Source organism: Apis mellifera, linkage group LG12, assembly GCF_003254395.2.
Source record: "Apis mellifera strain DH4 linkage group LG12, Amel_HAv3.1, whole genome shotgun sequence".
NCBI classification, from domain to species: domain Eukaryota; kingdom Metazoa; phylum Arthropoda; class Insecta; order Hymenoptera; family Apidae; genus Apis; species Apis mellifera.
Window position 1 is genome coordinate 8,712,226 of NC_037649.1, and position 25,122 is coordinate 8,737,347.

The 25,122-nt window shown below is 36.5% G+C and overlaps 1 protein-coding gene across 6 annotated transcripts in view; it reads left to right on the forward strand.

Annotated features, from left to right (window-relative positions):
• Positions 1-25,122, forward strand: part of LOC408390 (ankyrin repeat domain-containing protein 6) — a 121,853-nt gene that overhangs the window by 1,979 nt on the left and 94,752 nt on the right. The window contains exons 1-2 of one of the 6 annotated variants that reach the window (XM_006566981.3): positions 810-972; positions 1,080-1,292. The exons of 1 other annotated variant lie outside the window; for it this stretch is intronic. Coding sequence is in view for 2 of the 5 variants with exons in the window: in XM_006566978.3 (XP_006567041.1) it covers positions 9,777-9,844 (68 nt within the window). In the remaining 3 variants the exon portion in view is untranslated. 4 more of the 6 variants (XM_006566983.3, XM_006566979.3, XM_006566978.3 and 1 more) reach the window with 4 other exon arrangements.

Sequence of the window (25,122 nt, forward strand, 5' to 3'; positions counted from 1 at the left end):
TTTTCCAGGAATGTAACGTAGTTCATTCATGTTTTACATCGAACGCGAATACATTACGATGTTCTTTATACGCGTTATTCGCGCCGATTCAAAGGCGGACAGATATCTTAGGATAGGAGGCGATTCGTATTTTGTGATATTAGCACAAAGGATTTTATTATTCTTTTTCTGTCATTCTTCTCCCGAGTTTGAGTTTGATTAGAGAACGAATAGATAGATTATGGAAAAAAGAGAAGATTTATTTAAGAAAGAAAAGAATGGAAATGAATAAATCACGGGATTAAATTTATTTTCGATGGTTTGGAATCATGATCTAGGAGAATAATAAATAAATTCCAGCGAATTCCATGTGGTTATCGTGAACAGCAATAGACCGTAACATTTATGTTTCCTAGCGTGCGAGGATGTATTAACACCGATTGTATCGGTGAATGTAACGCAGAGATCTTGCAAATTTCATTGCACTTCATATATTATTCATTGATCTGAAAATAACTATTTTCGATTTTTATTATTAACGTTTTGTCCAATCAACGATTCATATTCGATGAATTAATTTCTAGAAAATTTGAAATATTTCTATTTTTAAATATTCATTAATGTAAAAAAAGGAATATAAGAAATATTGTGAGAAAAACACCTTATGAATTTTTAATCAACCAAATTAATAATTTTATCTTTATTTCACTCCAGAAAAATAAGAAATTATTATTAAATTTAATGCATAAATGTTTACGAAAGATATTTGCGTTTCAAATAGCCCGCGCCCTATTATTAGTAACTTTTACCTAACCTTCTTACAGATTTTAAAAATTGAATATGGCGTCAGTGATTAGACAAGTGTATGAAGATTCTCGCGATTAAATTTGATTTTTATAATAATTACAAAGTGTTTATGTACAAATAAAACTAAATTATATCGAAGTGAACCGTGTGTTATTAATATACACAATTACATCTTCTACACAACAGGTATCATTGCCTTGTATTATTTGTTAACCTTCGAGAATTGTTAACTCTCGAAGATACTGCGTAATACTTTCTCCGATCGAAACTAAACAAAATTTTAACGTGCCAAGTGTAACAGGGTTAATTAAGCGTTGCTGATGACTCAATTTCCAAGTTGATCGGTCACGTCGATTCGAACGGGCTGTGGGACAGATCGTAAAAGATTCCAACGAAATGTGATTCACCGAACGAAAACCTGTCATTAACGGCACTCTTTTTATACACGCGAGTAGAAGATACACCATCGAAATTCTGATCAGTTGAATAACGAGTCTACAAATACGGTCTGTAGAAACAATTTCTGACACTTTGAATATAAATATATTATTTTCGTTTTTATTCAATTAGTATATAAGAATTATAAGCGCGATATTTCATATATTAGTATATATTATATAGGTTATGTCGATCTACTTTCTTTCATAAAAGATAAGATATTCTTTCTAATTAGTTAAAGTCAATTGTCTTCTTTCTAATTTTTATCAGTTCATTCAACATTATTTTCTTCATTATCTTTCAATGTCATTCTGGCTACATTGAACTATAATACTCATATGAACGTAGAACGGATATTACTATCTTTCTGTGTAGAGACAGCCAGTAATTAGACTTTATTCTTTTATTATCTATTTGCTTCGAGGTTGGATGCGATGAAGGCCTATGGTATCTTTGAATTATTGCCATCATAACGATAATTCAGTATTTTAAAACATCAAGAAGGACACGCAAAGTTTGTACGTGCAGATTGATAACCGAGTTAATATAGAGCTTTTTTTCGTCGTATTTTATGCGTCGAAATATATGTTTAACGTTATCGACAGTTTATATATTGTATGTAGTGTAGTATTTAGTATGTCACTTTGAATCTTCTCTGAAAATTATATAATTGATAGTTTCTACAGATAATTTTTTTCTTCTCAGCAGTATGATTAAGGAATTAATAAATCTAGAATAAATATCTATTAAAATAAATATTTATTTAAACAGTGACATGATAAATATTTCTAATTAATATCATGGCTCATATCAACGTTAAAATTAAAATCTAATCATAATATTTAATAAATATTATGATTAGTATTATGTTACACATTATTCCACTAAATAGCATTAATCTCTTCATACAAATAAATTTATTAAATTGTCGATCAAACACCTCTATAATTAACTCGTTATTATAAAACTCGTATAAATTATTCCGTACCGATAAATAACTTACAAGCGATAACAAGTGTTCGTTTTCAACGGTATTCAATTTGGATTGAAATAACGTAAAACTTGCTTTCTCGAATATTATATATAGATTGTCCTGGAAAATATAGAAACTACGATTAATTGGAAATTCCTGAGATAATTTCAAATAACATTTTTCTTTACAAAAACTTTCATTACAGCTTTGTTAAGGAATTACAAAAAAATATTAGTCAATCATGGAGTGCATTGACTATTCAAGACGCGATGATAAAGAACGGGGCGGGGGGGGGGGGGGAGAAAGAGGATGAAAGAAGAGAAGAGAATGATGAAGAGAAGGAAAAAGGAGAGCACGAGAAAGAAGAGAAGGATAAAGGTGAGAAAGAGGATAATAGAAAGAAAGGGAGAAAGAAGTGATGAAGAGAAAGATGTGATAAAGGAATGAAAGATAATAAAGAGGAAGAGGCCAATGATGCACATATTATTTAGATTTTTTCTTATATATATCAACAATTACTATCGCGTTTTGACTACTCTACGTAATTGGTCAGTATTTTTTTTATTAACAATTCATTAACAAAGCCTCATTAACAAAATGTTGGCTGAAATTATCTCAGAAACCTCCAGTGAATCGTTTAATCGTTTTCATATTTTTGGAACGCTTTGTATAGAGCCTCATTCGATGTTTCGAGATCGATATTTTTCTCACGCGTTGTTAGCTGGATCTCGATCCCTTTCTTCCATAGAAAATGGCGCGGAATATATTTCGAACGCCTGGAAAGGTACTCGAGCGGAAAATTTGCTGGCGGAATAAAACCCGATCCATTTATCTAATATCTCGTCACGCGTGTATACATTCTTGTCCTATGCATTAATTAGCCTAATCGCGACTGTACAATCGGTCGAGCAAAACGCGCGCTCCTCTCGCAGAATCCCGGAATAGATGGTAAACGACGAGACGCTGCAATAATTAGACAGAATACATCGGCCGAGATGTAATCGTCGTACATCGGATCAAATGTGAGATATAACGTTTCGCTACTGTATTTCGTCGAATGCGTTACCGAGCGAGCATTATTACCGACTGTACTTTAAAAAATAATTTATCCTTTAAAGGATATATAGAATTTCGTCGTATTTCTTTCGAGTATACGATTCTATTCCATGTAATATTCTACAACGAAGGAGAGAATTTTGAAAGAATCACTGGATGGACGAAATTTCAAATGTATTTAAAACAGTACGATTCGTTTTCGAGAGCAACGTCTGAATGGACGTTGTTCAGTGGACCGGTCCTGCCCACCGTTCAATTGGAAGAGGATCAACAAATAAAGAAATGAAATAAAAAGGGGGGAAGGAGAAAAAGAAATTGAGGAGAGGAGGAAAAAGGAATAATCCTACCGTAAGAAACGGCGCATTACACGTCTTGGTGAACACCGTGGTCTTCCGAGCTGATAGCAGGACCTTAAATCCTTGTTGCGGTTTCTCGTATCTACGATACACGGTGACATTGCACATTTCTTAGGCGTGCCTCGGTATCACCGACTTCTTAATCTCGGACGTGACAAATTACTTCTTCGTGTTCGGCTGGGACGCCGATATTTCTTCCCCGCCTCTTCCCCCCTTCCCCGTGCTATTTTATTTGCATCTTTATACCAACGTTGAACGTGATTTGAAAAGCCGAGTATTCGAAGGGGGAAGAGTTGAAAAATATATATCTCCGGGATATATCGGGTTACAATAAGAAATCTTGTCTCTTCTGTTTTCAAACAGAATCAATGAAACATTCGACTTTTTCCATACTGAATTATTTATCAATAGAGATAGATTTAATTTAGAAGAAATTTAAAAGGATTATTATATATCAGAATTGTTTGATCATTCTCTGTAAAATCTTAAAGTCAATGATCTTATTTTCAAGGGAAAATTATTATAATTTCATCGTATTCCTAAAATTCATAACAATCTTTCTCGTTGTTCCACAATATAATTATTTTATACGAGCTTTAAACACAAAGATCGATCCAATAATCATCGTGAAACGAATAAGAAATTTATTTTCTTATCTCGCGAAAAATCGAAATTCGACGAGCGGATTATCCTTCCTTTCACCTTTTGGTCGCTCACAACCAGATTCTACACAACCGATGCGTGTAAGCGTTATATCTACTCGCATGTAGCGCGTTGCATTTTCGAAGGAACGTACGAAACCGACGATAATTTATTCCGTGGCCGTAAACTTGGCGGCGGACAGCCTTCCTACGCTTGTTTCCACTCGAACCAAAAGTGCTAAGCAAACACGTATCCAGGGGGTCTCTTCTCCTCTCTCTCTCTCCCTTTTTCCCTCTCCTACGCTCGCCCTATCAAGCCATCTTTCGCGTTTTGCCTTCGCTCGTATACGTTGCTCTTGTCTTTTTTTTTTTTTTTTCTTTTTTTTCTTTTTCTTCGCTCCGTGAAATCGAAATGAATATTCCTCGCCCGTGTTGGTTTTTACGCGTTGCTTTCGTGTCCCTTTGAGAGAAATTCGCCGATGGCCGCCTATACATTCGCGGAATTTAACACGGTTATATTTTCTGCTTTTGTGGCCAAATAGTGTGGAGAAAAAAATTTCGGAGCCTATTCTTGTTATTTTTAACTCGCGGTAAAAAGTTGGTAAAAAGTGAATTTTTAGATTTCCTTTCTTTCTTTTTCCTTTTTTCTTTCTTTTTTGTCCGTGCACGAAGTTAGCTCTCCGAATCTTAATTCCTCAAACGAAGCGTACGATTTTGTCTAATTTAATCTTCAGACCTAGTGAAATAAAGGGAATTAATTTAAAGGTACAAAATCTGAAATAAAAAAACGAAGCAAATCATCCTGTATATAGGCATCCATGACATACATCCAATACCTCGATAAAATCTATATATAATATTCTTCTCATTTGCAAGAGCATCGTGAGATCCAACTCGATCCGATAGGAGTTTTAATTTATTACTTTATCACTTTTGAAGGCAATGGGGAAACGTCTGCGATCTCAATTTTGATTAGCGTCTTTTGCGTAATCATCCACGATACGCGAGCGAGTATTCGATACCTGTTTTCGACGTGATTTCAAATGGGGGAGAGAGAGAGGAGAGATCCGTGGAGATCCCTTATGATCGCCTCGATCGACTCCCTTCCTCCCTTCTCCAATAAATCAATCGCGGCAAGGAAACACCGCGTTAACAAGCGCGATTAGATAATTCGATAATTCGAAGGAACCGATCTCCTTGGACAAGAGTGGGCACGATAAATGGCCGAGGCCTGGCCGTGTTCTATTAATTACGCGAAACGGGATCGAGGTACAATTCCTCCCCTTTCTTCGCGTAACGCGTTCTTTCCAGGTACAAGGACTCGAGGGATCCGTGCAATTTGAATTTTCGATCGCTGCCCTCGATTAACTGGAACAACCTGGATAATTGTTTGCCTTCGATCCTTCGAAACGAGGAAACGTGTAGCGTGCTTGCAGAGAAAGATTCTGGGGATCTAGAGAGATGTTTCTCCGTGAAAATTGTGATAAAGTTTTATTTTGTTATTTAGAAAAGATGAACTTGTCGTTGTTTGGGAACGAGATTTTATCGAGTGGATTCATTCGATGAACTTAACACGATTTTTCCATGTTTCTAATCGAAAAAATTAATCGAGGAATAGAGAAGAAACTTTGTCAATTTTCGTAGAATTTTTTATCGATACGAGTTTCACGATACGAATGAATTGAAGAAATTTTAGAAATCCTTGAATTTTTAAAAAAATTAATCGAGGAATAGAAAAGGAACTTCATAGAAAATTGAATTTTTTATCGACACGAGTTTCTCGATACGAATGAATTGAAGAAATTTTAGAAATCCTTGAATTTTTAAAAAAAATTAATCGAGGAATGGAGAAGGAACTTTGCCAATTTTCGTAGAATTTTTTATCGACCGGAATTTCGCGATACGAATGAATTGAAGAAATTTTAGAAATCCTTGAATTTTTAAAAAAAAATTAATCGAGGAATAGAAAAGGAACTTTGCCAATTTTCATAGAAACATGAATTTTTTATTGATACGAGTTTCGCGATACGAATGAATTGAAGAAATCTTAGAAATCCTTGAATTTTTAAAAAGACCGGAGGAACGTTCTCTCGAGGAAGAAATCGAAGTATTTTCGTGGAGAAAGGATGGGTATCGTAGGGATGGTTTCGAGCGGGACGAGATAATAACGACGTGCGCGACGTGAAAAATAAAGGACAGCGAGGGGAAGAAGAGCGGTAGAAGAAGGAAGAAGAAAAAGGAAGAAGAGGATGGCTCGATCCGTTGCACGCATGAATCGTTTCGAAGATCGTATGCATAATTACCGCATCCTCGTTCCCTTTCAGCTTATGGACCCCGAATACGCGAATCTTTCCTTTCTGGTCGGCCGATGTAATTCGCTGGCACAAGCGATTCCTTCTCTCCAATTCAAAAGCTCGAAATATTCGTTCCTGTCAAAATCATTCCTTTTTTTTTTTTTACATTCATATCGAACCACCCAAGCAGTATAGAAGCATGAAACAATTCAATGAACGAGATTTTATTGTTTCTTTCACCATCGTCGCAGAAACTCTTGGCGTTCTTTTTTTTTTTTCCTTAATTTCTTATCTCCAAATTCGTTTTTCTCCTGACGATGGTGAAGAAAAATGGATCTGAAGAAACGTTGCAGTTGAAAAATATATATAAAACTTACTTTTGGATGATCGATCGTTCAGAATATTGAAATGGAGGTATTCTTTTCCGTTTCAACAAAAATATTTGAATATTTGAACGCATGATCCGTAGTTATTCGAGATTTTTCCTCAACGTGGAGGACGAAAATTTCTTCTTAGTTTCTTCGAGGAAGAATGTAGAATGATCCAATTCCTTTGGAAAGACGAAACATGTGTTGTTGTTGTCTCGTGTTATATGTCGTTGTATCGTTTAATTGTCGCGTATTACGTTAATGCGAGGTTACGATTCTTTATTTTCTCGAAAACGGATAAACGGTATAAAGGAAAATCGGGGGATAATGACGGAGTAACCGAGAACTGGTGATCTTTTTAAAATAAGTCGCCTGGTCTGGGAAGGGAATAGTCGAGGAGAGGGATGATATCGGTGATTTCCGGAGATGCTCGTCGTCGATTATTATACATGATCTTTACTTTATGGTGACTTTGAAATTGGAAAAATATAGTATCTGGTATCTACGTGTTGCGGCAAGTCAATTTTTCCTTTCTTTTGATCGATTTTTGTTTTAGACAACATCCGAATAGAAATCGCGTTTCGAAACAGTATATCGAGTCGAAATCGGGAACGAGTTTACGGCTCATCTTGTCTTCGAGTCTTTTCAACTTTTAAAACTGCGTGATTACTGTAATTTAAAATACCTCTTATTAAACGGAATTCGTATTCTCTTTTGCCGATAACCAGAAGGATTAATTACTATGATTAAGCGCTTCGTAAAATCCTTGAAAACTTTTACTCCTCCTTGTAATTTAATAGATGGATTTCCACAGATGAGTTTACAAATTTTGTCACATCTTCTATAAAAAAAGAAAACGTTATGGAACATTTTGAAATAAAATTACATTTGTTTTATTACATTTTATATACGTAGACTTGTTAATTCGTATCGTAGAAAAATTGATTTATTTTTTCATCAACGATATATGGATATCGGTTGATACAGTTGTCGGTCGCGTATGCGTGCCTCGTATATACGCTCCCATCGAGCACAATTAAGGGTGTATAAAACAGCGTGAGTTTCCTCGCCGCAGTTCCTGTGCCGTTAATCGTCGCGTATTACGATAATACGAGCTCGACGATCGGCGTGGCATTAAACTTAATAACCGGCGGGTTTGCATAAATAAACACGCAGAACCGAGATCAAAACATCGCGGAATCTTGTACGCTCATTTTCTCCGCTCCGCGTTCGTTCCAGATCGTACGCATGATTTATCGTTCGTAAAAATCGATTGATTTCATATCCAAGTTCCTTTCAAGATTTAGTACTCGATATTTTAACTTTTTAGAGTTATATTTAACGTTTCGTTATCTATAAATTATTTTCGAAGGTTATTTAGATTTAGTTTCTTGAGGATTTTTTAGAAATATCTCTTCCTTTTTTTTTTTTTTAAATAAAGATTATCTGTGTTCTTTCGATCAAAGATTATAAAGCACTCGAAAAATCTGACGCGTATCTCTTCGATCAGGTATTTTCGTGTTTATTAGAAAACATTTAAAGTTTTATTTATCTGTTTTTGGCTTCTCCTAAAAAATATCCCATCCTTGTACAAAGTATTTTATCGAACAATTAATGATATCAATTTCAAAAATGAATATTCATAAAACATAAAGAAAAAATATACTTGAAATTCCAGTTTCCATCCTTTATCGATCAACAAACATAATCTTAATAATATCAACAATCAATTAGCTCAATTAATCCGATATTACTGCTTTATACGTTTAAATATAATACACGGAAAATTAATGTAAATAATATACGCGGGATTAACGTGAAAGATTACTATCTGAAAGAAAAAAAGAACGTAAAAAAAAAAAGGGAGCTGGAATACCAAGCGCCATCGTAATAAAATTCCAGTTTCGTATCAGGGGAATGGGGGAGGGGGGGGAGGAAGGGAACAGAAGCGCCGCCGCGGCGAGTTAATGAATCCTTTAGTCGACACCGGTGAACCGCCGTGATCGGTTCGTTAAATTACAATTACTCCCCGATATTTCTTCGAAACAGCGTGAGTCACGACCGTTCGAACGGTGGAATAAACATATTCGACGACGTTCTTGCCGAGAGTCTATCCTTCTCACAATCCCTACAAACTTGGCGGAAAGCGCGAGAATCCACGAGATAGAAAGGCAGTATAATTGTTGTGCGACGACGTAAAGATACAACGAGCGGTTCTCACAAGAGTGGGGGGAGAGAAGCGGCGGTCGATCGAGAATGCGATCGGCGCGAAAGTACTGACAGTTCCTAATGAGCGTCGAGACGAAGAAACACGGGAAGAATGAATATACCGACCTTCGGTAACGCTTTAAAGCCTGGCTTCGTTTTTTCAATTCCCCCTTCGTGATCGAGAAGTTACGGTCAATCGTGGAGATTGCTCAGAGTCTTTCACATGCCGAGACGGGGATTCGTCTTTAATTTGGAATTTTCTTTTCAACGATCCATTGTCTGGAAAACATACGCGATCGATTGTTTCGATACTTTTACGTGAATATGATGGAAATTTGAAAATCGAAATTGTTCGATTATTTCGAAAGGAGATTTTACGATAGTAATCTTGCAAAAAGGAGAAAATATTAAGCGCGGAAAAACTTAGAGCGTTATAAATCGAAAGAGAAAGAGAGTATGAACACGATACTGATTGTTATTGCCAATTAGGGACCCACAGTCGCTAATTATGCTCCGACTTAGATTGATTCCTCGCATTACGTAATTTATTACACGATCGAAATGAACGATTCGTTCCGATATTGTTACAATTGCACGTAATCGTCGAGTACGGTGATTTACTAATCGGTAATTAGGATGATGCTGGAAGATTGTGGATGTTAATGGATCCCATAATAGTTTATTCGTCCTACTATGAAGTCAGTGATTTAGACTCGATTAATGGGTAATGTATGAAATATATGTTATATGTTTTTACGCGTAAAAAAATACAGAAAATGAACGAGAGAAATGAATCAATCGCGATACTCGGCGAATTAATTTCAATTAACGATCCATCTAACAAAAATACTAGATCGTCCGTAACCAATCTCAAAAAAATATATTTCTAGAATTTATATTTCTAGAAAAATAGAAATCACTCGTCTTCGAATCCGCGGAAAATATTCTTCTTATTGTAATATTTTAAAACGGATTGCTTCGGTATCCGAAAAAATAACTCTGGAAATATAAGTACTCTAAACGACTCGTTCGTTTCCGTTTCGTATCCCATCGCGATACATCTCTCGTCTATTTAAACCGGTGGATCAAAAACGAAACGCCTCGAGGGATGGTACGAGCGGATACGTGATTCCGATCACGCGTCGTGTAAACCTCGTTCCCCGGATAACCCCCTACAGTTTTATTAGACTATGGTGTTTCCGTAACGCGTGTCGTGCAACCGCATCCAGAAAACGAAGGATCCGTTTCTCCGTTCGACGGACGGACGGACGGGATGCACGGTTTTCTTTGAAAAATCTTGCAAGACCGGAGGAGTTGGACGAGTTTTTCTTCCATCCGTGAACCGATGTCGTACCAAAGGCAGAACACGATGAATCGACTACTCGCTGTGTCGTTGTAGAAAGGTATTCTATCGGCCGGGCAAAAATTATATTGCGACCGGTTTTATTCGTGAAATAATAAAGCTACGTTTTAAGGAAGATCGTTTTAAGGAGGATAAGAAAACGATCGCGGTTAGTAATTGGAAATAAAGTGCGAAATGATAATGTCCTCGCTACTCTTACTTAGTCTTCGCCTTACCAGGAGAATTGTATTGCAATTACAAGTAAATCCCTTCTGCAACTCAACTGTAAAGAATCGCGGGTAAAAATAAGCACAAAGAAAACTTGGAAGAACTATTCCTATATAAAATCCATCCTTGTGCTATCATCCTCCTTGATCGAGAGAAACTTTATTCTAATTACAAGTTAAATCTCGTCGTAAAATTTTCCATCGTAGGATTAAAAATGATCTCTAAAGGAAGGAAGAAATTCATAATTTAATCATCGCACGAGAAAAAAATTCTATCATGATTTGATCTTATTAATCGAGAGAAATTTTATTCTAATTACAAATTAAATCTCGTCGTAAAATTTTTCATCGTAGGATTAAAAACGATCTCTAAAAACAGGAATGAAGAAAGGAATGAAGAAATTCATAATTTAACCACCGCACGAGAAAAAAATTCTACCATGTGTCATCCTCCATGATTTGATCTTATTAATCGAGAGAAATTTTATTTTAATTACAAGTTAAATCTCGTCGTAAAGTTTTTCGTAGAATTAAAAATGATATCTAAAAACAGAAGAAAGGAAGAAATTCATAATTTAATCATCGCACGAGAAAAAAATTCTATCATGATTTGATCTTATTAATCGAGAGAAATTTTATTCTAATTACAAATTAAGTCTCATCGTAAAATTTTCCATAGGATTAAAAATAGTCTCTAAAAGCAACCCTCGAAGAAACGAAGAAATTCATAATTTAAGCACGAGGAAAAAATTTTACAAAGTTTCTGTTCAGCTGGTTCGATTTCAATGGGATCAATTCAATTATCGTGCTGTCAACGCGTAGCAAATTATCGTGGATTTATTGCGGCCGGGTAAAACACGGCGAAATTCCTCTTTGCCCGGAGTGCTTATGAATTCCACGACCGATGCATTAATCGCGCGCTCTTATCCAGTTTGTCTCTCGGACGGGCGCTTCCGCGACGTTGTACGGTGGTGAAGGTGTGTGTGTGTGTGGAGGTGCCGACATCGTGGACGATATTTATGCGCGCACGAGCGCAATATGGAAATTTCGCGCGGAAAGGGGCGGGGATACGTGTGGCGGGAAATTTTAATTGGAAATTGTTTACGAGATGGCGTACGAGATTTGATCTGGACGTCGGGCTTTGCGAGTATAGGGCTTTGGAGCAGGGACGGACTTAGTCTTCGAAGAGCCCTCGATGTTTTATAAATTTTTGAAGCGCGAAATTTTAATTCTTTTATTCTTCAAACTCGTGGAATTTTCGAATGTTTTATATTTACGTATAATTATTCGAAGGGCGTAATATCGGACCTTTGAACTCGTTATTAATCTCGATTTCATTGCCGTAGGCGAATTCCCCGCTGGTTCTTACGTAATTATAGCTGCGTACTGACGAGTGACACTAGCTAGCAGTTTTTTGCTTCCTTTCTGCAGAAGAGGAAGTATGGAGTACTCGCGGATACGAGCGAGGCATAGGCTGTAATTTACCAACGATCGGTAATTACGTCTATTTAGACTTTCACTGTACTCGCGCGCGATCCCTATTTTCCATTCGATTTCAATTTCCGAATTAATAAACTTGTAGTAACCAAGTTGTTACTGCGATATTATTCCCCCGCATTTATATTCCCCTAATTGGTATTTTCGATTCACTTTCTAATAGTTTATCAAATATATATTAGTCGATTATTATTATCTCCGATGATAGATCACAAAATTACACAAAATTAAAATTATCTTCTTTTCTATTTACGAGAATACTTTCGAATACTTTATCCATTTATCCCAGCTAAAGAGGAGTAAATATCCTTTGATACGATCGTTTCATCGATAGAATTTAAATTATCCTCTTTTCTTTATTTCATTTACAAGAATACTGTAAGAATACCATCTAATTATTATCTCCCATGATGGATCACAAAATTAAAATTATCTATTTACGAGAATACTTTCGAATACTTTATCCATTTATCCCAGCTAAAGAGGAGTAAATATTCTTTGATCGAAATAACGATACGATCGTTTCATCGATAGAATTTAAATTATCCTCTTTTCTTTATTTCATTTACAAGAATACTGTAAGAATACCATCTAATTATTATCTCCCATGATGGATCACAAAATTAAAATTATCTTCTTTTCTATTTACGAGAATACTTTCGAATACTTTATCCATTTATCCCAGCTAAAGAGGAGTAAATATCCTTTGATCGAAATAACGATACGATCGTTTCATCGATAGAATTTAAATTATCCTCTTTTCTTTATTTCATTTACAAGAATACTGTAAGAATACCATTTAATTATTATCTCCCACGATGGATCACAAAATTAAAATTATCTTCTTTTCTATTTACGAGAATACTTTCCAATACTTTTTCCATTTATCCGTCAGCTAAAGAGGAGTAAATATCCTTTGATCGAAATAACGATACGATCGTTTCATCGAAGGATTCCACGGTTTATTATAAAATAACCCTTTCGCGGACGAGAGACATCGTTCCAAGGAGGTTAAATTCGTTAAACTCTCGGCGATTGCACAACGCCGATTTACTCTCATTATTCGCGTAATTGGCCGCGAGGAAAGGAAGGGTTGTTTGCCGGTCACCCATTCGTGGCAGCCATTGTTACGAGGAATAATGCCGTAGAGGAGGAGAAGGAAGCTAGGTTGGCAGGAAGCGAGGTTGGTTATTGTGCTCGACCATCATGGGCCCATGGATCGTTAGAATTTGAAAAATCTGCCGAGCGTTCCACGAGCCATAATGTATCGTACCGTTAGAAAAACTGTTAATGACGCTCGGCTGCAACCAACCTCGCATCAGGATGTTCAATGACTGTTGAGGGATAATGATGATGTAACGCGAGCAACGGTCTGGTTAACGCGGTAATTTTTGCGATTGAAAGTAGTAATATAGGCAAAGCACAGAGGGATATCTCGTCTATTTATCTATCGATCTCGTATCTGTTTTCCTCTTTTTTGTCGCTCGCTTACACTCTTTCGAAGAGACGGGAAGTTGAGGTTTCTTGAATAATCTGTCTTGATAGCGTGTCTTATTTATCTTTCTTCCAGTCCATCCGTGGTATATACCATCGTAAAGGAGAAGAATTGGAAAAAATCATGAAAAAGAAAGGAATCGAGAAGTTCTTGAGAATTGAGGAAGTTTCGTTAAGTCTCTTCTTCAATATAAATGAAACGTAAGAAATGAAATTTCTCCTCAAGATATTTCGCATTATTTGGTAGCATCAATTTTTCTTTAAATCTTAACTTAATCTTAATCCAAAATTTCCAAATTATCGTAATAATAAATAACTCGAGTGATATAATATTTTCATTCAATATAAACGAAACGTAAGAAACAAAATTTCTCCTCAAGATATTTTATATATTTTGGAAGCATCAAGTTTTTTTTAAATCCTAATTTAATCTTAATCCAAAATTTCCAAATTATCGAGAAATCGTAATAATAAATAACTCGGATGATATATAATATTTTCACTCAATATAAATGAAACGTAAGATATTTCATATATTTTGGAAACATCAAGTTTTCTTTAAATCCTAACTTAATTTTAATCTAAAATTTCCAAATTATCGAGAAATCGTAATAATAAATAACTCGGATGATATAATATTTTCACTCAATATAAATCAAACGTAAGATATTTCATATATTTTGGAAGCATCAATTTTTCTTTAAATCTTAACTTAGTCTTAATCCAAAATTTCCAAATTATCGTAATAATAAATAACTCGGGTAATATAATATTTTCACTCAATATAAATGAAACGTAAGAAATGAAATTTCTTCTCAAGATATTTCATATATTTTTCTTTAAATCTTAGCATCAATTTTTCTTTAAATCTTAACTTAGTCTTAATCTTAAATCCAAAATTATCGTAATAATAAATAACTCGGGTGGTATAATATTTTCACTCAATATAAATCAAACGTAAGAAACTAAATTTCTCCTCAAGATATTTCACATAATTTGGAAGCATCAAATTTTCTTTAAATCCTAACTTAATCTTAATCCAAAATTTCTAAATTATCGAGAAATCGTAATAATAAATAACTCGGATGATATAATATTTTCACTCAATATAAATCAAACGTAAGATATTTCATATATTTTAGTAGCATCAATTTTTCTTTAAATCCTAACTTAGTCTTAATCTTAATCCAAAATTATCGCAATAATAAATAATTTGGCTGATATAATATTTTCACTCAATATAAATCAAACGTAAGAAACAAAATTTCTCCTCAAGATATTTCACATAATTTGGTAGCATCAATTTTTCTTTAAATCCTAACTTAATCTTAATCTTAATCCAAAATTATTGTAATAATAAATAATTTGGCTGATATAATATTTTCACTCAATATAAATCAAACGTAAGAAACAAAATTTCTCCTCAAGATATTTCATATAATTTGGTAGCATCAATTTTTCTTTAAATCCTAACTTAGTCTTAATCTTAAATCCAAAATTATCGTAATAATAAATAACTCGGATGATATAATATTTTCCCCGATTTTTCGCGACGATTCTATTTCCACGACGATTCGAGAGGCAGAGAGGAGCAGATAATACTTGTTTTCTAGAGACTGGATCGCTGCGATAAAATATATCTTAATGTTTGGGAGAAGAAGAAGAAGAAGAAGAAGGAGATAAAGCGGCGTTGGGCGCAATATATTATCGCGGAATGAGGCTGTTGGCTAAAGAGCCACTCGTACAATACTCGGACCGTGTTCCCTTTTAACCAACCGCTTTGTACACGTTGTACGCCAAGGGCCTTGGCACCTTGTACCTATGATGCGCGCCCCGTCTTTCCCCTCCATGTAAATTTACGCACTTGTCACACTCGTGGATGTGTGACGTGGTGGACAATCCACGATTTTGCTTTTGCTAAGTTTTTTTTTTTTTAAACCCGATTTAGATATAGGTTTGCTCGTTCGTTTCCAGGTGGAAACTCTGGGAAAGGAATAAACATTCCTCTCACCGTGAATGAAATTATTATTTGTTCGATTTTACGTCTTAATTTTCAAACGAGCAGTTTCTCACGAGAGGAACGCGCGGTAATTCAACGGGATAATATTGGAATGGTATTATATCGTATAGGTTTCACCTCGAGCCGTGATATTTCGCGTATAATGTAATTCTAATATATGTGGATGGTGGATCTGTTGTATTCGTTATAAGGGGATACAAGGGGTTTGTAATGGAAGGCGGTGTTTATTGCCGCGGTTTGTCCGATGGTTTATAGTCTGCCACAGGTTTTTAACGTTGTTGAAACGATAAAGCGATAGTTAAGCTCAAATTATACACTTTAATATGCTACTTTTTAATGACCAATAAAAGAATTGTTGAGAATTGCATTACAATTTTATTCGCTAGATTTATTAAAAGCGTAAGTACATGTTATTTCCAATAAATAATGCACATTTGTACGTAATAATAATAATAGAATTATCGATTCCAAACCAAATCCAATTGACTTTTTTCTTTGAACAATTTTTACGAAAACTAAATAAATAAATATCGCATTACAAGAGGAAAAATTGGATTGAAATAAAATTCCATATATTTGTAATGAGCTAAGAAATTCGTTACGAAACTAGGAGAATCGTGATCCTCTTTCCCCTTGCTTCGCTTCCTTCTCCCTCGGGAGGCTCGTTTCACCTCAGATCAGATACCTCGACGAAATAATCCAGCAAAACGTCCTTGGAAGGTTTTTCTAGCGGCTGGTTTAACGTAAGGATGCTCGCTCGGTCGGATCATCGTCTACGATTTCCATTCATCATTTTAAACGAGCACGATTTCAACTGGCCTTCTTCTTCTTGCGCTGTAACATCGCGATAACGTTTGATCGATCGAGAAATAAAGAGGGAGGGAACTTGTTTATTTTTCCTCCTCGTTATTTCGTAATTTCGTATACATATATATATCATCTTCAAGAAGCAGACTATTCGATCGTGCGATATCGATCTAGATTTAGACTCGATTATTGGAATCGAAGAATTGGAAAAATTTCTCATCCGCAAAAATTGCTCGCAATTCGAGCAATAAAATTAAAATCGCGGTTTAATTTTATTCTTCGATCGTGTATCATCGCGTTTACGTTTATCTACTCTCTAATAATAATCGCAAGGCGATAACAACTTAATCGTTAGCCGGCGCGTTGAGTGGAAACTTTGAGCCGTTGATATAATCCGCTAATCGCGAGGGCAGCCCTCGATCCCGGGATAAACGCGTAAAAAGCTGCTCGAAAGCCGGTAGTTGAGTATTCATCGCGTATTTTCGCGTTCCTTGCTTTTTCCCTGGAAACACCGTAGGAACGAGCGAACGTTAACCCGTTCCTGTGTTGCTTGAACACAGACATTCGATTAATTGGCGGAGAAACTCTGCTGTTTCGGGTTAACGTTTAATCTTGGGTTAATTCGAATCTTGCTTTCGAGTCTTTCTTCAATATTTGAATAATTTTTTTTCTACGATAGGTGTTTAATATAAATTGGGATCAACGATTTGTTCTCGTTGGGATTCGTATAAAACTTTTTCGTGAAAAGAGAAGAATTATAAGAAAAAGAGGAAAATTTGAAACGAGATAATTAAAGGAAATTTGAGAAAAGATGAACGAGTGATATTGTGCTTTGTATCGTTGCTATGGAGAATTGTTCGTTGGGACGAGCTCGATCCGTGCATTTTTCATCCTGACCTTTGGGGAACCGAGCTGTCCAGCTGTGAAACGGGCGAAAGCTGGCTTGGACAAAATGGCTGGCGCGCGAATTAATCCGATCTCTGATGAGTTCAACGCGTTCGAAGAATAAGAAAGTGTTTCTAAAATAAAAAAAGTTTATATCTATTGTATTACTGAATTATTTATTAATTTGACTAAGTAACAGTACGTACTTTGTAAAAATTAGAATAATTAAAATTCATTCCAATTTCTGAGAATTTCTTTTTTGAAGTCGAGGCTCGATTTTCACGTGTTGTTCGTGATTCGTTCGCGCTTGAAAATGCATAATTCCATCTTGCTTTCGATACGCTCGTGAATCGTAATTTAAATGATTATGAACAAGAAACGAGCCAACAAACAGGCGATTAGCAGTTCGCAAACTCCTACTTTCCCTCTAATATGTTTCGCTCGTTGCAAGTTTCATCGAGATCGAAGGTGAAAAAAGGGGCTCGAGAGATGATTGCACCCGGCTGAATCGCAAGAAACGAGTAAAAAATAGAAATATACCTCTCGTTTATTCGTTTAGTCGCTTCGTGCATATTTGCTTGGCTATCGTTTCAAATACGAATTAACAGAGATGATTAGATAAAAAAGATATTAATCGAGAATAATCAGAATACCAATTTCAATGGAAATTAAACATTTCTATCGATTAAAGATCGATCAAAGTTTCTCAGAACAATCGCGAATCTCGTCTTTGAGAAAATTAACCAAATCTCTTGTTCTTCGAAATTGGAGCATAACATCCTGTTAACAGTTTCGATTATTAGAGGATCGAAGAAAGATCGATGAGAAGGTGGACCCGCTAATCGCACGATCGTTCGAGATTCACGAACTCTCGAGAAGATCTTTCGATCACCAATTCACTTTCCGCAAGGGGGACTCGTGGGTATACACAGGGACAGTTTGCGTGCAAATAAATCGTGGACTCTTGAGAATTTTATTCTCGGGACAGTTTCACTTTCAAATCTTACTTCGCACTTTCTTTTCTAGTCCCTTAACCCGCGAGTCCTTTGGGTGGTGGCGTACCCACGGACCTGAGCCAAGTATCCATCCATCTTCTCTCTTATGTAATTTCGAATCAACTCTCGAGAGTTCTATTTTCAAACGTATTCCACTCGAGTTTTGTTTTCCGGGTGAAGTGTTTTTACGCATAAAAATTGAGAATTATTCCAGAGAGTTTTACTTTCAAGTCTTACTTTCTCTTCTAGTCCCGCGAGTCCTTTGAGTGGTGGTGTATCCTGGACCAAATATTCATCTTTTTTCCATTTTCTTATGTAAAAGTCGAATTCTCGAGAGTTCTATTTCCAAACGTGCTCATATCTAGTGTTCACTCGAATTTTGTTCTCCGAGTGGAAGATTATTTGCTTAAAAATTGAATAATAAAAAGTTTTGTTCTCAAAACTTCGCATTCTTGATCTTATGTTTATGTTTTTTGTTTACAAATTGGACAGATAATAAAAATCCAAAATTTTCAACTTTCAAGAGTTTTCAATTTTCAAGAGTTGACTTAATTCGTCAACAATGAAACGTGATTTGAAAATCGAAGAAAAAGGGAGGAAAGCGCGCGGTTTTAAACGCGCCTTAAAGCGTTTATAAAACGATCGAGGTTATCGTTAATCCAGTTGGCGCCGAACGGGGGTCGATCGGTTCACGGGATAAGGGATCCGATAACAAGGTGTGGTTTAATTGGATTTATTGGAACGTGTAATTAGCCACTGTTCAACATGATGGATTTGCGCCGTGGACATTCCTCATTATTTTTAATTATCGTTTTTGTGCCGAGACATGGTAATTCGTATACTCGGGGGTATAAATGATTCGAGAAGGACTTTCACGGCCTGGTATCGCATAATTATCCGAAATTTCTCTTCGTACAAACAATTCCCGTTCCGCGAGAAATTATTCCGATGTCTCTGTTGCGAATAATCGATGCATCAATCGATCGGATTCGGATCGATATATGCATCGTTGCTCTCGAGAGAAGCTTTTGCCCTCGATCTCGAGAGCAAAGTGGATCGTTTACCGACGATGGTGAAAGGATGCCATTCCTTTCGACTTCTGCTTTTACAAGATTTTATAAAGACTTGGGATAAAATCGTTTTCCCAATTGGAATGGCCGTCATTTTCCAAAGGAAAACAAAGATTATTCGAAGAACGCAATCAAACTAGTCCTTTTTTTTAATTTTAGAAAAGTTTTTTTTTTTAAATCTTCGTTACTACATTTTTGCTCGATCTTGCGTTAATAATATTCCGATCTCGCTTTCGATCCGAATTTCGACCGGCTCGAAAGCGTTTTATAAATCGTGGCGTTCCACACGCATAATATACAGCTTAATCATAACCGATCGGTCAATCTAACCAGCGTAATTACCAATTAACCAGGATCACATTGACTGAACAAACATTTCTCGTCCGTTCGCAATTTAACGTGAACGTTGATTGAATACGTGTCCCCCCATTTACCTCGCTTATATATGCATACGTCTCATTAACTTAACTCCCGTATACCGTTGATGTACGTCTCACTTATACACGTTTTCACGGCACTTAATTACACCCGATGTCGCTAATTCCATAAATCAGCCATACGTTTCACGTCCATGCACCTGAACCGCTCAATTTCCATTGTAGATCGCCGTCGTCCTTCCCTCGCCAATTCCCTCGTATCCCTTTCTCCAACGAGGGAAATTTCTCGAAACGAACGAACTTCAATTTCACTTAACAACGCTCCTCCGAAATTTATTATATCCTGCCCTTAGTCCTATCGCTCCTATTAGTCCTCTTACCGATCTCTTATTTAACAAACTTACTGTTCGGGTCGATTTTTTTAATGCGTATATATCGAGGCCATAACGTTATCTGAACAGTGGCGTGGAATTACGGAACCGGTAGCCTTGGAGAGGTCGCGAAAAGAAAGCAACAACGAAATACTGGCCGGTCGAAAGAAAGGTGTGCCAGGAATCCAATTAAAATACTTTAATTCACATCCCTTCCCAAGATATCTTAATCGGCCGCTTGTTAACTTTAATCCCAATCGATAAAACTTATCGCACAACCGAACGGGTTTTCGGATTTTCTAAACTCTCGAGGAATGTTAGAAATTAATCGTCGAAAGAGATGGCTCGTTTAGAGAGATTTTTGCTTCCAGTGTGAAGAACTTGTTCGATTATTATCATTATTCCTTCGTCCACTCTCGAATATCCATCCGAACAAGATTTTAAACTCTAGTGCTATATATATATATATTCGATATCTATGATCTCTCGAAAATATCGATCCCATTTATTCTCCTAGGTTTCTAAAACCGGATCTTATTAAAAACAAGCCTAAACTCGTGCGTACATGCTCGATACGAATGAAGGTTTTCCATTAGCGCTAAACCATACCGTTTAATGTCAGCTGGCTCGTGTCGTGGCTTCTGGGAACCCACCATTCGTGTCCATTCTCTCTAACGGCGAGAGAGAGAGAGAGAGGGAGAGATTCTGGTTGCTTTTGTTCGTATGGTACACACGTGATAACGTGGCTATCAATATATTTTACCGGCGCACGTGTGTCGGCCGAGTGTTTGCTACGTGCCCCCATATACGGTCGTTCCAGGAGGAACCACTCCCATAGGAGGAGCAATTAAACCGTCCATCGATGGATTAAAGGGCAAACTTGCTTATGGTCACGGGCAAAGATCAATCCTTTTGTTTTTTTTTTTTTTTTTTTCCTTTATAAGGAAATATCGAGGGAAATGAAAGAAAATGATTCATCAAGTTTGCGAGGATGAGTTATTATTGTTGTCGAAAATTTCGTCCTTGTCGGATTTTTAATCGATTATGATTCAATAGGCGACGATGAAATGGAAATTATTATTATATAGTTTGTGTGCGAAGATTTATTTATTAGATTCATCGAGGTCTTCAAAGAGATCTTCGTAGTGTAAAATTTTAATCAGAAATAAGATAAAAAATAAATTAAAAAGAAAATTTGTGTTAATTTCAAAGATATTTTCTTTTTCAAGTGAAAAAATTTCTTCTTAATTCAATACAAATTATGATATTATTTACAATAATTAATTTAACTCTTAAGATTCTTATGGTTCGACACAGCTTCTAAAATAATTTAAAATTAAAATTTTTTCTTTCCTTTCAAATACTTTGTAATACTTTGCACGATATTTCATTGAATTTTATCTCTCTCTTTAAATCCTTTTTATAAATGAATTAAGGAGTTGTTGCTAGATAAAAAAAAAAAAAGAGTGCAAAAGATTAAAAACGCGCGCAATTAAATTCTCAATCGGGAGCCTAAAGAGCCGTCTCTCCTTATCTTTTTTAAATAAATACGGCGCGCGAGAATTTGTACCGATTTTTCTTTCTTCATTGCGTTTTTTCGTTTCATGCGGATGACCCGTGCTTGGACATCGATCACCGTCCATTCATCGTCGGCGCACAATTTATCCTCCTCCTGCTAGCCGGGTATATATTATAAAGATTCTCCGCAAGGATCTTTGATCGTACGGTTCTTCTACTTAGTTTTAATGACACGTGACGCGAAAACAGTACGGTTGGCCTTGTAAAATTGGCCTTGCCAAAAGAAATCAATTTTGCATCGTTTTTTTCTTGCGCCCACCTTTTAATTTTACGCCTTTGTCTCGGAGAATTCAATTATCCGCAACTATTGAAAGGTTTCTTTTTTTGTTCGCTTCGAAAAGAAAAAAGAAATTAAGCAAATGAAGCGATATAATAATAGCTTTATATTTTCGTATATCGTTTGTTGGAAATTGGAAGTTAAATCGATTCGTTATGATATTTAAATAACATATAGAGTCGTCTACTTTTTTAAATAGATTGAAATGTTTATATATTTATCAGAATGTGTTTAAACTAGTTGGAAAAATCTACAAAACACATAAGGAAGATATATAATATCTAAAGTAGATATCGTAGTATTTTAGATTTATATATTTTTGCATTGTATCCTCTTCATAAATACACATAGAAACGTCTATAATCTACTCGAATAAAGCAAGATTTTTGCTCATCACTTTTACATCTCGACTCTTTGACCAACAATTTTTGTACGATCGATCTTTATTCATCATCACGGATGGATTTCATTTATGAGAGGCTGTTTGTAACGGTGGATCAACTGTTGCCGTAGCAAATGTTCGGCTCTCTTCCTGCATCGCGGCTATATAATATGAATAGTTTCGCGCATGCGCGATTCGAGGTGTGCAGGCCTATTTGTTACATTCGCGTTTCCCCCTCTCCTTCCAATATCTGGCCTGTTCGAGACGCTGCGTTCATATGCACGAGCGGTAAGGGCACGTTCTTGTGATGACCCGATTTAACAATGCCCTCGCATCGATACACGCTCGCTAAGATGACACGTATGAGACGGAGTTTAGAGAGGATTTTAACCCTTTCGTTATTCATTACCTACGCGCCTTGTGATCAGATTAGCCGCGTCACGTTTCTGCTTTGATCACAATTGAAAATACGTACGCAACGCAACGGTAGGTAATGTCGGAAGTGACATTTTCAAATGATCGCGTAATCGTGAAAAGTCAAATTTTCAAATTTTAAATAATTGGGACGGACAAAGAGATCAAGAGAAATTTGTTGCACGTTGTTCACAATGGAATTTTGGTACCAGGAAGAGGAAGTTGTTGCGATTGTTGTTGATGCTGTGCTGGGTATCGAAAAGTTACGATGGCGATCGTTCTGGACAAGGCACATCAATATGGATCTCGTAAGTCGATTCGTAACGAGTACAAAGCGGCATATCCTCGATTCTAATTCCATACGCACTATTGTATGCCAATTGTACAACGTCGAGAACGACGATGAGGCTGCGAGAGGTGGACCTATATATACAGGGAGATAACAAGTGGCGATATGCAGACACGGAAGAAAAAGAAGAAGAGGTTTGTGTATGGAGAATTCACGTAACTTGGTTGCAGACACGCGAAACCAGTATCGATCTTATTGTTCCAGCCAAGTATTGTCTTCGTGGTTCGTTAAAATTCGTACGATTCCAATATTTAAAATTCCAATATTTATCCTCATAGATCGACGTAATTAACGATGAAATTATATTTTGCAATCTGTGAAAAAAACTTCACTTCTCTTCGATATTTCTTTCAAAAGGCTTTCAAAAGATTTAACAAAGACACGCGTGGAACGAAATTCAGAAGCGGTGGATTTAAAAATCGATCACAAATTAATATTCCCCGCCATAGCCTGTTTATATCTATCAACGTGGTCATTAGAAACAACTTTTCCACCGATTACTTACCAAAATACTTACCAAAGGGGATGATTTACCCGCCAATTACCGCGGGGGAATCAACGGCGAACCGATCTCCTCTCCGATACCTCGTGACAGAGTTGTTCGATACCGCGATCAGGCCACGTTACATCTCTCGGCCACGGCCAATAATTAATAAAGACCTTGGTACTTGCTCGTGTAGGGTGGCATTAAGTCGTTAGAACCGGTGAAATCGATTGGAAAATACTTACAACGGCAATTTTGTTAAGCTGGTGCCGATAACGCTTGATGGCCGAGGCGAAACCTGAACGTGGCCGGTCATATTGCATCGAACCGCTATGATGATCCTTCACTGTGGTTTAAGATCATCGATATCGCGGTTAAAATAAATAGAGTGGAGCCTTGCCGGTGGATCCATGGATCGATCTTGGATCGATGGACATCCACGACGAAGGGGGACAATCGTGGTTCGAGGATTGTCCATTTTTTTTTTCTTTTTGTTTTTTTTTTACATCCGTTAAACGTGACGTCGAAGAAGTGTCGTTTCCAAAAGTTATTACACGAAGGATCGTTTTAATTATTTTATATTGAAAGCAATGGAATTGGACCGTTTTTTGATATTTTTGTTGAGGGCGATTAGAATATCGATTAGAATAATTCACCGGTTGCCAGTAATGATAAGCTAATTAGTAATACGTTTTATTAACTTCAACGATGGTCTGCTTTGCTTTTGTAGACGGCACGGTGTACAGAGGCCTCGGCTTTAATTAAGAAACCGGTAATGCCGGGTTGCCAAGGCTATTTAATAACTTAATACATGTAATTATCGATGGGTTATTTAATTTCAGTTGCGATTGCCTGGCTGGTAATAATCTTAATGTAATGCTCTCTTGCATTGTTCTTCCGATCTATCTATCTTGGTTCATGCATCGATGCGTTTTTCGTGATGCCACATTCAGGCGTGGCTCGCTATCCGCATTTTTGCACGTATATTTGACGACGCTTAATAAGACTTCTCGTCTCCGAGCAAAATTTGATTTATCGATCGAGTTTCTAACCTCACAGTAGCTACGCCAGCGCCACTAAGTCGTCGCATCGTGAACTAACTAAAATTCTAACCCTAAAATCCTCTTTAACCGAATCAAATTATTCCTTTGACAATTATTCGAGGTAAATAACAACGTCTGTCTCCCCATCTCCAGTCCCGGTTTAAAATAGAATAAAAAAGGGAAACGAGTGGGATAATTCGAGAAGAGAGAGGATTCATTGAAGCGTCTCTCGCTTGTATTCAAATTCGACGTTCACGAGCGTGACCGTGTCACGTAATCGATGAGGTGAGCAGCCAAGCACCGGATAGGGTGCGTCGTCCTTTTAAAGCCGGGACGTAATCTCGCCCGGCAACGTCAGTCATTCCCCGCGCTTTATCTCGCCCGCATCTC